Genomic DNA, 14,558 nt, shown 5'->3' with positions numbered 1-14,558 from the left:
TGGCCCTGGATTCAGGAGGACCTGAGTTCAAATTCGACCTCGGACGCTTGACACTAGTTGTGTGACTCTGGGCAAGTCACTTAACCCTCATTGCCCAGCGCAAAAAAAAAAAAAAATCAAAGAATGTTCAGGGGCTCCCTATTATCTCTGGGATAAAATGCGAACTTCTCCGTTTGGCATTTTAAAAAAGCCCTTTGAGGGGCAGCTAGGTAGCACAGTGGATAAAGCACTGGCCCTAGATTCAGGAGGACCTGAGTTCAAGTCCAGCCTCAGACAGTTGACACTAGCTGTGTGACGCTGGGAAAGTCACTTAACCCTAATTGCCCCGCAAAAAAAAAAAAGCCCTTTGCAGTTTGGCCCCCTTTCTGGGCTTATGTCCTCTTACACCACACTGTGAGATAAAGATAGTTTCTAATCCTACTAATTATTTTCTGAACTCATGCATCTATGGGCTTTTTGCACAGGATGCGTTATGCTCCCTGTCTGGAACATACTCCCTTTTCATCTCTCTCTCTCTCTCTCTCTCTCTCTCTCTCTCTCTCTCTCTCTCTCTCTCTCTCTCTCTCTCTCTTTTTAAGTGAGGCAATTGCGGTTAAGTGACTGGCCCAGGGTCATACAGCTAGTTAAGTGTTAAGTGTCTGAGGCCAAATTTGAACTCAGGTACTCCTGACTCCAGGGAGCCCTTTTTAATCCTTCAAACTGCTAATGCTATTCCTTCCTCAAATTACCTTGCATACTCTCCCACTCCCACGGGCAAGGGCTTTTGTTTTTGTATCTCCAGAGGTTAGCTTAGTGCTTGCTTGGCACATAGCTGGATAGAGAGGGACAAGAACTGGAGCCTCTGATTTCATTGGTATAGGGAATTCCCAAGTGAACAAATTCAATTCTCTCTCTCTCTCTCTCTCTCTCTCTCTCTCTCTCTCTCTCTTTCTCTCTCTCTCTCTGGGTGAGGCAACTGGGGTTAAGTGACTTGCCCAGGGTCACACAGCTAGTAAGTGTCAAGTGTCTCAGGTCCTCCTGAATCCAGGGCGGGTGCTCTATCCACTGCGCCACCTAGCTGCCCCCAAACTTAGGTCTCTTGACCAGTTCAGGTCAGCACCTTCTCTAAAATTTATAGTTTTAGAGAGTTGCTCTCTAAAAAACAGAAAAACTCAGTTAAATCCCATTAGCCAGTGAGCATTTGTTAAGCACCTACTATGTGCCAAGCACTGTGCCAAGTTCTGGGGAAACAAAAAGAGGCAAAAGAATCACTGCCCTCAAGGAGCTCTTATTTCTGATGGAGGAGACAACATACAATATACAAAGCAAGCTATATATAAAATAAATAGGAAATAATTAACAAGGGTAAGGCACTGGAATTAAGAGGGGTTGGAGAAGGTTTATGTAGGAGATAGGATTTTAGTTGGAACTAGAAGGAAACCAGGAGCCAGAGATAAGGAGAATATTCCAGGCTTGGGAAATGGGTGGTGAAAATATCCGGAACCCAAAGATGGAGAGTCTTGTTCATGGGTCAGCAAGGAGGCCAGTGTTACTGGATGAAAGAGTACAGGGGTATGTTAAAGAATAAGGTATAAGAAGAATGGAAAGGTAGGAAGGTGCTAGGTTATAAAGGGCTTTGAATGCCAGAGGATTTTGTATTTTCTCCTTAGGGCGATAGGAAGCCACTGGAGTTTATTGAGTAGGATCAGACTTGAGGAAAATCACTTTAGAGGCTGAATGGAGAATGGATTGGAATGGGGAGAGAGACTTGAGGCAGGCCAATTCACCAGCAGGTCAAGCATGAGAAGATGAGAACCAGCACTAGAGTGGTGGCAGAGTCAGAGGAGAGAAGGGGGCAGTTGTTGAAAGATGAAATTGACAGGCCTTGGCAACATTGGATTCGATATGGGAGGGGGGGTGAGAGAATGAGAGATCCAGGATGACTTCTAGGCTTCAAGACTGAGGGACTGGGAGGATGGTGTTGCTCTCTCTAGTAATGGGGAAGTTAAGAGGAAATTAGCAGTGAGGATTAGCATAACCCAATCACTCCACAGGACTCGAAGTAATTGGGGGTATATAGGATGAATCTAGGTACAGGATAAATAGGAAATAAATAGCAGAGGGATGGCTCTGGAATTAAGAGGGGTTGAAGAAAGCTGCTGCTATCCAGTAGAAGACAGAGGGGAGATTTTAGCTGGGACTTGAAGGAAGCCAAGAGGCAGAGGTGAAAAGGGACGACATTCCAGGAGTAGGGGACAGCTAGGGAAAATACCTGGGGTAGGGAGATGGAAATTTTGATCTAGCAACGGTAAAGAGACCAATGTCGGGGGCAGCTAGGTGGTGCAGTGGATAAAGCACTGATCCTGGATTCAGGAGGACCTGAGTTCAAATCCAACTTCAGACCCTTGACACTAGCTGTGTGACCCTGGGCAAGTCACTTAACCCTTATTGAGAGAGAGAGAGAGAGAGAGAGAGAGAGAGAGAGAGAGAGAGAGAGAGAGAGAGAGTTCAATGTCACCAGGTCAAAGGCAGGACGGGGGTGGGGCATGGGGTGGGATGGGTTGGAGAGAGTTAAGGTGGGAAGGGGCAGGTTATAATTTGTCTAGACTTCCCACAGACAGGACGTATAAGCGTTACACTTGAACTCCCCTAGCTTGGAGGTCGTCATCCCAACCACTAAGCCAGATCAGCTCTTAATAAATACAGTACTCGTGGGGTAGGATCAGGTTGAATGGGACTGAATTGGTTAATTTGATTTTCCGCTAGGATGCTAGGGTAGGGTAGGGTGGGGTGGAGTGGGGTGGGGGGCGGGGAGAATGAAAGATCGCGAGAGTTCGCAAATCCACTCAGGCAAGTTCGCCAGGCAAGATGGCTGCCTCCATGGTGAGCTCTGCGTGCTGTCTCTGGAGCCTGGGCCACGGAGTGCGGAGGACTGTCCGAGCGCTGCCGGGGTGAGAGGACCCGCGTCGGGGAATGCAGGGCGGAGGGGAAGCGGCCCGTCAGTCTGTGCTCGGCGGCGGCGGCGGGCAGCCGGTCCCTCGGGGACCCGAGCCGGGGTCAGGGGTGGGGAGCGAGGCGAGGATCTTCCTTCCTCCCCATTCCCATCCCGCCCCACGGCGGGCAGCGAGGGCCCCGGCTGCACCCAGGGGCTAGAGCAGGCAGGGACTTTAGGGATCACCTTTCCCCCCTCCCCCCAGGTAAGGAAACAGAGAGGACGTGACTTGTGCAAGGTCACACAGCTGCCTCGTAGCTTTGGCTGCTAGTTGGGGCTGCATCCCTTTGTGTTGGATTGGTGCCCGACCCAGAGGTGGAGAGGCGATCCTGCGAGGTAACCTTTATAAAGTGCTTAGCATAGTGCTCGGCACACTATAGGCGCTGTATAAAAGTTAGGTAGGAGGAGCAAAGTGGACACTTTTCTGTTTCTGTTTCCTCCAGTAAATAGTGCCAGCCACACAGGAGATGCGATATAGATGCTAGCGATCGTTATTGTTGCTGTTGTTAGTGGGGAAGTGGAAACTTTAATGTTTCCTCTAATTGGATTTGTGTGCGGGAGTGTGTGATTTTTTTTGTTTTGTTTTGCAGGGCAATTTGGGTTAAGTGACTTAACCAGGGTCACACAGCTAGTAAGTTTTAAGTGTCTGAGGTCGGATTTGAACTCAGGTCCTCCTGAATCCAGGGCCTGTGCCCTATCCACTGCACCACCTAGCTGCCCCAAGAGAGGGTGTGATTCTTTATTCTTTTGGGGGGGTTTTGCAGGGCAGTGAGGGTTAAGTGACTTGCCCAGGGTCACACAGCTAGTGTCTTGTGTTTTGGAGTCGGATTTGAACTCAGGTCCTCCTGAATCCAGGGCTGGTGTGCTTTATCCACTGGGCCACCTAGCCACCCCAAAACTTTAATGTTTACTTTTGGAAACAGCATAGTGCCCAGCACATAGTAGGCACTATATAAATGCTTGTTTCCTTCCTGGCAGCAACTAGCTTTTGCCTCTTGAGGTTTGCAATGAGCTGTATATTTTTCCTCTCTTGATCCTCATAACCCTGGTATGTAGGTGCTTTTATTATCCTCATGTTACAGTTGAGGAAACTGAGGCAAACAAGTTTAGTGCCTTCCTTGGAGTCACAGCTAGTAAGGAGTTGAATTCAAGTCTTTTGGAAAACGGTGCCCGAGCTTTCTCTGCTGTACGCCACCCAGCTACCTCTGCTTCCTATGACAGATTCCCCCCAATCCCGTCAGTTTTCTTTTTGGCAAAATAAGGAGTTTGACACTATGGCCTCAACTACAGAGAACCCCTGCTTGATCCAGGACTCTTGTGGAGCTGAGTGAACAAAAGCTTGAGGGGGATCTCAGGACCACATAGATCCAAGGCAGCTCTGATTCTATAAAACAAGGGATTTGGACTGGATGATCGTTAGCCATTTTCAGCTCTAAATCCTTTGACTTCTCCCCAAACCTTTCCCCTCCAGCCTGACACAGGTGAGATGGAGCCGCTATGATGCTAATTACAAAGAACCCCAATTTGATAAAGACTACTACCATAAGCCCTTGGAGGAGCTGACTGAAGAGGAGAAGTTTGAGCGGGAACTCAGAACCACACAGATCTTCAAAGCTTCCCCAGCATCACAGACAAGCTCTTTGTTTGAGGATCCAGTGATCAGGTGAGATCCACATGGTGCTCCCTTCTGTCCATGAGGAATGACCAGCTTTAGGGAGGGTTTAAAATTAGGAGGCTGCTGTGTACTTTTAGAGGCCTGAACATTTTGCTTTTCTTCTTCAAGTAAATTCACCAACATGATGATGAAAGGAGGAAACAAAACACTGGCCAGATCCCTGATGAATGAGGTAAAGGTGACATTCCCTATCCCTCCATCCCTTCCTCCTCTATCTCCTTCTCCCCTCAGCCCCAAAGGAGACCAATTCGTGCACTTGTCACTGGGGGCAGGGGGTTAGGTCAGGGGTCATGCCAATAGCAACCATGGCTGTTACCAGAACAGACTGAATCCAGTGTTCCAATCCAGAGGATCTTTAGAAAAGGACTTTAGGAGCAGCTAGGTGGCGTAGTGGATAGAGCACCGGCCCTGGATTCAGGAGGATCTGAGTTCAAATCCGGCCTCAGACACTTGACACTTACTAGCTGTGTGACCATGGGCAAGTCACTTAACCCCAATTGCCTCACCAAAAAAAAAAAAGGACTTTAAGTTGGCACTCTTCCAAGATAGGAGAGGGATCCGTGGGGTATTGGAGAAGAGGAAGGGGAGACTGAAGTGAGCTAGGGAAGGCCCAAGAAAATGACAGGGAGTGTTCAGTTAAGCTCCCTTCAGGGAATTTCTGAAGGTTTCTCTCATTGTATTTCCATTGCAGACTCTGGAAACCCTGAAGAGAAAGCAATTTAAAAAATACCATGAAGCCACAGCTGAGGAGCGGGCTGCCATTGAGTGCAACCCCTACACCATCTTCCACCAGGCTCTGCAGAACTGTCAGCCTGTCCTTGGCTTGGTCAGCATCCTTAAAGGTGGCCGATTCTATCAGGTGAGCAGGGAGGAGTTGGGTGGCCTTCCATAATTGAGAGCTCTTTGAGGGCAGCCATTATCAATTGTTCATACCATTTTTGTGTCCATATACTGAGTATTGGGAGGGGGGAGATGTCAAGTATAGATCTAGTTCTTATTTTCAAAAAGTTTATAGTCTAAACAAGACTGATTGTTTACATCACGCCAGATGGTTGGGAGGGGGTGGTTTGGATATTGCTGTTCTCCGTATGTCACCCTTTCACATGTTGTATGGTTTGTTCATACTTGCCTGTATTTGAGGGTTCCTTGTACACAGCACTCTATCTCCCCTCTCTGTGCTTTTGCATAGGCAGTCTTGAATGTGTAGGATGCTCTTTTCCCTCATCTCTGCCCGCTCCAAGCTCAGCTTAAGAGCCATTTCCTAGGTTGCCTTTCCCACAACTTATTTTTTTGTTGTTGTTTGTTTGTTTGTTTGTTTTGGGCAGGGCAATGAGGGTTAAGTGACTTGCACAGGGTCACACAGCTAGTTTAGTGTCAAGTGTCTGAGGCTGGATTTGAACTCAGGTTCTCCTGAATCCAAGGCCAGTGCTTTATCCACTGTGTCACCTAGCTGCCCCCATCAACAACTTATTTTGTATGTGGTTGGTATTTACTTATGTGACAGATGTCTAGATTGTTGCCACCCAATAGCATGTCAGCTCCTTGAGGGCAGGGACTGTGGTGTCAGGGACAGGGTTTGTATCCCTAACACCTAGTACTGTACTTAGCATTTAAAAGACACGTAATAGATGCTTATTGAGCAAATAATCAACATTTTTGTTGCATTGGCTTCTCTTGGATCAGGCATCCCTCAGGGTCTTCATCTGTGGAAGGCCCAGTTCCTGCTGCAGCATCTTGCTTTGTTTCTCTTCTCCCCATTCCTTCCCACTTCCTCAAAATAGGTCCCAGCCCCTCTGACTGACAAGCGTCGGCGCTTCTTGGCCATGAAATGGATGATTCAAGAATGCCGGGAAAAGAAGCCCCGGCGAATGCTGATGCCAGAGAAGCTGTCTCATGAGTTACTGGAGGCCTTTCACAACCAAGGCCCTGTGATCAAAAAGAAGCATGACCTGCACAAGATGGCGGAGGCTAACCGAGCCTTTGCCCACTACCGTTGGTGGTAGAGGGTAGGAAGGCTCGAACCTTGAGGTGAGGATCTGGTATCATTGCTCAGCCTCCTGCCCTTCTGCCGCTGGGAAGGCCAACTCCAGCAGAGGGGACCATTGACCTTTACCATTCAGGGAAGGGGGCACCACCAGCAGTGTAGGTTTCCAGTTGAAGAGTGGTTGGAGCTTAGAATGGAATAACTTCAAGCTTCCTCTTGCCACTATCAGCTACTCTTAACAGAAATTATCACAAAGGATCCATTTAGCACTGGTTGGTAAAAGGCAGGTAAAATGTGTGGGGGAAGCGTGTGAGGAGCACATTACTCAAGCCGGGCCATCCTGTTTTCCCCTCCTCCCCTCAACCTGTCACATTTCCATCAGGCAGAGGAAAGAACACAAGCTTGGGCTCTGCAGATAAGCTCAGCAAGGCTAGGTTTGGCTTTGGGGAGAAAAAATAAGCAGCAGCATTCACTTTAGAAAAGGTTTACTAGAAAAGTCCTATGCTGGTTTGTAATAAATTACTTCAATAAATGTATATATATTTTGAAATCCCACACTGAACCAGTGTTTTGGTCAGCAGCTTATTAAAACTTGTCTGGATAAAATACCCTCATTTCCCAAGTCATTTTTGTACAAAAAATTATAAAAAACAAACCCTCAGTTTCTGGCAGTACTTGTGCCCTGGTTGCCTGGGCCTCTTTACCTAGCACAGCCTCTTTGCTTTGGAAGCCTCCCTTTCATGCAGGTGGTTCAAAGACCTGGCTGCAGTTCTATTATCTGACTCTTAAATTCCCTCTTCCTTTTATCATCCTCTGAAGATTTCAAAGCATCCTCCTAACCACCAGCTCATCATTTTACAGATCAGGAAACTGAGGCACCAAGGGAGAAGATGCACTGATGGTTACACAGTGCGAGCTTGGTAGTGTTGTCCTTCACCACCCCATTCCCCACTATGGGTTGTGGGGAACATCCTATGGATCACTTAGTTGAGGCAGTAGGGTGTTGTAGATAGTGCATTGGACTTGGAATTTGGAAGACGTGGGTTTGAACGCTGTCAGACACTTAAACTATCTATGAGCACCCTGGGTAAATCAGTTTTCTTATCTGTAAAATGAGGGGGTTGAGCTTCCTTCAGGCCCTTACACCCATGCTCCTCTGTAGTTGGAGTACAGTAAAGCAGGCCAGTGTGCTCAGCTTCCCCTCCCACCCTGGACAAGTTAAAGAGCAGAAGGTTGCTGAGGGCAGGACTACTGTAAGCCCAAAGCTTGGGGCTGGAGAAAACCCCTCAGAGGAGGCAGATCACACTGGGGCCACGCCTGAACCTGGGGCTTTGTCTTGGTGAGAGGGACATGTGTAGATAGAAACCTTCTAGAAGGTGCTGGTGAGTGGGCCTGAGGTCGGGCCGGCCTAGTCTGAAACCTCACTGTAATAATATCTCTGGGCAGCAGGTGTGGTCCTCCAGCCAGCAGCCCGGAATTCAATCAGCTCCAGCAGTAAGAGCTGGGACAGGGAGCTGAGCCCATCCTGGAGCAGGAAGCCGTCGCGCAGCAGACCAAACAGCTCATCCATCCTCTGCCCGTTCATTTTCTCCAGCTGCTCTCCAATGCGGTGCAGTTGTAACACCAGGCAGTCCACCTGAAGGAGTTGGGGAGGGGTTCCCAGTCTTTCATGTCCCAGTCCCCCGATCACTTGTCTCATCCATGCTCCTTGGCCAGGACTTGTAAGACTTATTCTCCTTAGCTGGGTTGCCCCTGCTCCTCTTTCCAGCTACCCATCCCTCCTCCCCACACTCCACCTGGTAGCTTTCTGCCCTGGGTGGAATGTGACCCCCATAACACCCTTTCAGCAGAGCTTCTATGCTCCAGGGAACAGGTTGCAAAGCCCCTGTCAACAAAGCCTTAGGTTCTTGAGAGGAGCCAAATGTTCTCCCTGCTCTCCTGGTAGCTTGGGTATTGACTGCTAGGGAGGCTAGGGGGAAAGGTAACCCACCTCCTCCTCCTTGTGCAGGCTGTCAGGCTGTGCCAGTCGGAAAAGGCAGTCATAGACAGGGTTGACCAATGCCATCATAGGCATGTTGTTCACCTGATGGAGGAGGGAACCAAAGCACAGGAGTTAGTAGGGACAGAAGGTCCCATTCCCCACATCTGCTAGGAACAATCCGAAGTCAGGAGGACACAGGCAGAGACAGGAATAAGGTGGACTTGGCAGAGGCTCACAGGACCACTAGGATAGCAAGTTGTAGGAAAAGAACCCTTGGTGCCATGAACCCCAAGCTGCATGACCTCAGAAAGTAACACAGCCTGTGCCTCGCCCTGTCGGCATAATCTACCCTTACTGGGGTTAGGCAGAAGCATCAGTCCCAGTACTGAAGCCAAGCTTAGGGGCTTGGCTTGCCTTAGGGAGGGGGTGGTTCTCACTGGCCTCACCCTCAGGTAGTCAAAGATGTTGCAGATGAAAGTGACATAGCAGACCCAGCCCTGCAGGGATCGGGCCCGGAGCAGCTCCCGGGCCTGGTACTCCTGCTGCAGCCGATTGAGGAGGCTCCGACGGAAGATGCTCTGGCTGGCTTGCTTGCTCTCTGCCTGTGACCCAGGGAAGGTGGGATAAGTCCAGGTGTATTTGGGGGCTTCTTCCATGAGGTCTGTGGCTGAAATCCTTCCCTGGCTTTCCCTCTGCTCCTAGAAGAATCCACCAGCCCCTACCCTGACACTTGGGCTAGAAACTATGCAGTCTTAGGGTAGAAAGGTTTCCCAAAGGGGCCTTTTGAAACTTTTTTCCTGTCTTCCCTCAGCTAGCTTGGAGGCAATTGCCTGATCCCTAGCATCTTTTTTTGGGGGGGGGGGGACTTCCCCAGCCACCAACTGTCCCAGGTCCCCTCCCCCACCCCAAGACCTGAATGATGGTGTAGCAAATGCGTCCGGCTTCCTTGCTGAACATACAGTCTTTCAGGGATTGGTCCACAATCACATTGGCCACTTTCTCCAAATCCACAGCACCAGGTTCTAGGGATGAGGGTAAGAGAGGTAGTCTACAGATAGAGGTGCTCTTCCTATCCATACTGTGCCCTCCTAGCACAGGATAATGGCTAAATGCCCCAGTGCAGAGTGCTGGATTTGGAATTTGAACCCTGGCTCAGAAACTAGCTGTGAGACCCTGGCAAATCGCAACCTCTCTGTGCCTCAGTTTCCTTATCCATATATTGGGGATAATAATGACTCACTCCTACCTCACAGGGTTGTTGTAAGAATCAGATGAGATAACATAGTAAGCATCCTGCAAACTTTAAAGTGCTATAAATGCTGGTTCTTGTAAACATGCTAGCTATGCACTGTCTTGGATACTTCTTTAATGAAGGTCTTTTTCAGGGAACAGGTATAGAGAGACCTGAGGAGAGCAGGTTACATTATAGCAAAAGCCTAGAGTCAGACTGTAAATGCTTCAAGTGCCAAGACTCCTCTCTTTTTATCTACCAGGGTTCTGGGTCACTTAATGAACCAATCAAAACAAAAAGTCAGATTCCTGTGGCTTGAGCGCCGCTTCCATTCGTGAAAACCACACTTTTGACTTTGGTGGCAGCCTTCAGGGTTGTTACAAGCTCAAACGGATGTACATCTTGGCTGACCCTTGGACAGACACACAACCCACCCCCAAATCCATCCATATTCAAGGTCTTCCTAGGACAGCTCATGCTCTGTTGGCTTAACTGTTGAGATGATAGTTCTCTTCACAACAAGGAATCAGAGTGGATCTTACTGGATTATAAGGCACATTTCCCCCCTCTAAAATACTGGCTTAAATTTCTCTAGCATCTTATTTGATCAGTCCCTTAGCTTTGAAAAACCCAAGTGCTTCCGCAATACACACCTGTTTTGGGGGTCATGCCTGACAAAATGAGGCAGGACATACATGCCATAAGACCTGCTCACTAAAAGATTACGTGATTTTATCCAAGTAGGTACTTAAGCTTTTTTTTTTTTTTAGTGAGGCAGTTGGGGTTAAGTGACTTGCCCAGGGTCACACAGCTAGTATGTGTTAAGTGTCTGAGGCTGGATTTGAACCCAGGTACTCCTGACTCCAGGGCCGGTACTCTATCCACTGCACCACCTAGCTGCCCCAATACTTCAGCTCTTTAAAGCAGATCATGAAAACTCTAGCCTACTTTTATCTAGTATCTAGCAGGGGTTTATTAATTATTGAATTTTATAAGTTTTTCTGAGTTGCTATAGTCAAACTTTCCAAATCAGACAGCCAACAAGCTTTAGGGGAAAACTTGTAGTGGAGGTTCAACATGTACACATGTTAAATGGATCATCCCCTGCTTCCCAATCCAAGACCTTGAAGCTTTTTTTTTTTTTTAAGTGAGGCAATTGGGGGTTAAGTGACTTGCCCAGGGTCACACAGCTAGTAAGTGTTGTGTCTGAGGCTGGATTTGAACTCAGGTCCTCCTAAATCCAGGGCTGGTGCTCTATCTACTGCGCCACCTAGCTGCCCCTACCTTGAAGCTTTTTAATCACTAATAAGTAGAGAATTAATTAAACTGATGAAACCACATGCCCAGGTTCCACTTCTTTGCAAATGTAATTAAGATAGATGACAGATCTGCTCTGGCTTTAATTGTCCAACCCCTACTCCTGCTCAGTGGTCCCTCCCATTCCTTCTCACCTTTGAGGGCAGTCTTCAATAACCTCTGGGTCTCAGCATCAAAGGCCTGGATTTCATACTCTTCATGGCCTGGCTCACCCATGACTTCCCAGCCCAGCCCAGGAGCAGCTGAGGGGCAGAATTAGTTGGCAGTACCTGGAGGGGTGGTAAGGAGAGAGAGTGGGAAGGTCAGAGGATCAATTAGTCACAAAGCATCTGTTAAGTGCCTACCATGTGTTAGGCACTGTGCTTGGTGTGGGGGAGACCAGTACAAAGAATGAAATAACCTGTACTCATAGTGAGCTTACAATCTAATGGGGGAGGGGGGAGGATAAGAAGTACATGTAGAAATATGTACAGCATAAATATATACACAAAATAGTTAAACACGAGGTAGTCTGGAAAGAAAGGCACTAACACTTGGGGGGAATCAGAAAAGGATTCATGGAGAGAGGCAGCCTGAGGAGCTCTATACCAAGGCCAACCTCATGTTACAGATGTGGAAAGTGAAGCACTGGTTACAAGGGGTTAAAAGATTTGCTCAGGGTCATATAGGTAGTAAGAAACAAAGACAGGATTTAAACACAGGCCTTCCTGACTACAAGTCCAGTACACCATACTTCAGCTGAGGACCCCCCCCCCCCATTTCCTGAGGTGAGCAGGAACAAAGGTGCTCCAGGGATTGTTAACAAAACAAAAACAAACCCCCAGCCTGGTTCCTATGCTGTCCTGGAACATAGGGTGAGAGAAAGCCCATACATTGCCTAACCGCCTAGCTGAGACTGGGCAAGGATAATCATTTTTGGAAGCCCCAATCTACTATTTCTTAAAGTTGTCAAAAGTTGGGATGAGTTAAAATAATCCTCCAATCTTCATTCCTGGTTAATGCTAGGATTTGGGGGTGGGGGGGAGCTTACGCCCCTGCTAGGCTGGCCAGGTAGTTATCCAGACGGATACCTGGAACTCCACCTCGGTCTTCAAGCTCCACCCAAGCCAAAGTCACACTCAACGCACCCCAAACCACAGAGCTCAGCACAATTCCAAGCTTCTGATTCACCCTTACTCGCAGGAGGGAAGCTGGCAGGGGAAAGGGCCTCTGCTTAGAACCACCAACTCTTCAGGCTTCCAGTGACTGCACTCCACAGGTCCTGTCCCACCTGGCATCTGAGAGGCCTTTCCTAACACGCCCCGCCTTTCCTCCATCAGCACCCCCACACCCACTGAGCCAGAGGGCCTTGCAACGGATCCCCTACAAAGGGTCCACTGCCCCGTTTCACTTGTATGGGACCAGCCTAAGTGCAGGAAACTTCTCCTCTGTGGTCATTTGAGCCCCAAGTGCTAGCTTCTCCCCTGAGGCCCTCCACGCCAGACTGGCTCTCCTCCCCTCCTCAGGAGGGACACCAGGCTATACTTCTAAACCGGTTTGGTTCCTGGGACGCCATCCTGTGGCACGCCTTTGGAGTGCGGGGGCGGAGGGAAAGACTAAGGCCAGGGAGGGCTGGGCTTCCAGTTTGGGGCCCCTGCTCCGGACAGCTCCCCCAATCTCTAGCCTTCAGGGTCCCCGTTCCCCAAGCGCGCCCCCCAGGGAGGGTTTGCCCGCTCCCCCAACCTCCGTCTCCTCTCGATTCCCCAGCACAACTGCGCCCGCGGCACAGCTGGAAACGCGCGCGGGAGCAGCGCCAGCGGCCGGACAGGGGTCCGGGGAAGGAGCGCTCCCGGGCGGCCGCCGGGGCCACCACCCACCTGCCGGGACGAGGCCGTCCCTATCTTCCCACAACCCGCGGACGGTGGATCAGCAAGGACATGGTGCGCTCCCTCGGCGGCCCGGGGCTGCAGCCAGCACCCAGCTTGACCCAGCCTCTCCGGTTAGGTCATTTCCGAACGCGCCCGGAGAGCTCCGCGGACCTAGCGCAGGGCGGGCGGGCGGGGCGGAGCCAGGGCCCGAAAGGCGCCTCGCCAGCGCCGTCTGCCGGCCCCGGGGTCGGTGCGGTCGGCCCCGGGACGCGGCTGGGACAGGCTGGGCGCAGGACAGCCAGCCCTCTGCTCCGGAATTGGCTTAGACTTAGGCCCAACCTGGGGCATTGATGCTTAGTTGACCCAGAACACCTGCTGGCCGACCCTCCCAGTCTTTCAAAAAAGCCTGGACTCAGCAGAATTGCAACGAGCCCCAGCGAGGGGACTCTGTTCCTGGGAGGCGTGGAGATACACAGTCGCCCCCTTGGCCCGGTGGAAAAGATCTGCCAAGGGAGTACCCTGCAGAACCCCGGGACGCTTCTCAAAACTGCCACGTCTTTCCCCCAGCATTCAGGCTGCGGAGATAGACGATAGAGAGAAAGGAGGAATGGGCATTAGGCAGAGACCCTGTTAGCTGGTATTAGCCTGCTGAGTGCAAGGAGGGAGGCGGATAAAGTCGGTCTATCCATCAGCGACAACCCTGAGAGGTCTCAGGAGGGCGGATCGTGTAAGGAAGGTGCAGTATTTGCCAATTGGTTGTTTTTTTAAAGTGAGGCAATTGGGGTTAAGTGACTTGCCCAGGGTCACACAGCTAGTAAAGAGTGTTAAGTGTCTGAGGCCGGATTTGAACTCAGGTACTCCTGACTCCAGGGCCGGTGCTCTATCCACTGCGCCACCTAGCTGTCCCCACCAATTGGTTCTTAACCTGGTTCAAGGATTGTTTTCAGGATGGCTTCAAAACAACTGAAGGAGATGCTGTGTTGGAGGTTGGAGAAAATTAAGATTCCTCCCACCCAACCCTCCGAAGTCTATCTAAAGACTTCATGGTGACCTCAAGTTAAGAACCCCGATCTAGTCCAACCCCTTCAGGGTAATAGACTGAATTCGTGCTGCTCAGCTGTTTCTGAAGGACTCCTGGGGCAAAAGTCTTACCATGTGGCAGCAGCATCTTTATGGGTATACAGGGAGTCCCCAAAGTCTTCGTGCAGTTCTTTATTTCTTTATTTTTATTTCTTTGGTGAGGCAACTGGGGTTAAGTGACTTGCCCAGGGTCACACAGCTAGTATGTGTCAAGTGTCTGAAGCCGAATTTGAACTCAGGCCCTCCTGAATCCAGGGCAGGTGCTCTATCCCCTGCACCACCTAGCTGCCCTAATTGATAGATTTTTTTTTAAGTGAGGCAATTGAGGTTAAGAGACTTGCCCAGGGTCACACAGCTAGTAAGTGTTATGTGTCTGAGGCCAGATTTGAACTCAAGTACTCCTGACTCCTGGGCTGGTGCTCTATCCACTGTGCCACCTAGCTGCCCCATCTTCGTGCAGTTCTGAGCTATA

The 14,558-nt window shown here is 49.8% G+C and overlaps 2 protein-coding genes across 3 annotated transcripts; one reads left to right on the top strand and one right to left on the bottom strand.

Moving 5' to 3' along the window:
• Positions 1 to 2,790: 2,790 nt before the first annotated feature.
• On the top strand, positions 2,791 to 7,185 carry MRPS7 (mitochondrial ribosomal protein S7). Its single transcript, XM_044005443.1, has 5 exons — positions 2,791 to 2,930; positions 4,443 to 4,634; positions 4,755 to 4,818; positions 5,338 to 5,505; positions 6,428 to 7,185. The coding sequence occupies exons 1-5, from the start codon at positions 2,848 to 2,850 to the stop codon at positions 6,647 to 6,649; spliced, it is 729 nt and encodes a 242-aa protein (XP_043861378.1). The 5' UTR covers positions 2,791 to 2,847; the 3' UTR covers positions 6,650 to 7,185.
• Positions 7,099 to 13,180, bottom strand: MIF4GD (MIF4G domain containing). 2 transcript variants are annotated; one of them, XM_044005444.1, is made up of 6 exons: positions 13,016 to 13,180; positions 11,294 to 11,428; positions 9,524 to 9,633; positions 9,058 to 9,213; positions 8,621 to 8,713; positions 7,099 to 8,266 (listed from the first exon to the last, which is right to left on the bottom strand). In XM_044005444.1, the coding sequence occupies exons 2-6, from the start codon at positions 11,373 to 11,375 to the stop codon at positions 8,039 to 8,041; spliced, it is 669 nt and encodes a 222-aa protein (XP_043861379.1). In that variant the 5' UTR covers positions 11,376 to 11,428; positions 13,016 to 13,180; the 3' UTR covers positions 7,099 to 8,038. The 2 variants fall into 2 exon arrangements, with proteins under 2 accessions (XP_043861379.1, XP_043861380.1); XM_044005445.1 differs by lacking the exon at positions 9,058 to 9,213.
• Between the last annotated feature and the right edge of the window lie 1,378 nt (positions 13,181 to 14,558).

Source organism: Dromiciops gliroides, chromosome 4 (genome assembly GCF_019393635.1).
Source record: "Dromiciops gliroides isolate mDroGli1 chromosome 4, mDroGli1.pri, whole genome shotgun sequence".
NCBI classification, from domain to species: domain Eukaryota; kingdom Metazoa; phylum Chordata; class Mammalia; order Microbiotheria; family Microbiotheriidae; genus Dromiciops; species Dromiciops gliroides.
The sequence above is the reverse complement of the archived record's forward strand: the minus strand, read 5'-3'. Positions and strand labels throughout refer to the sequence as shown.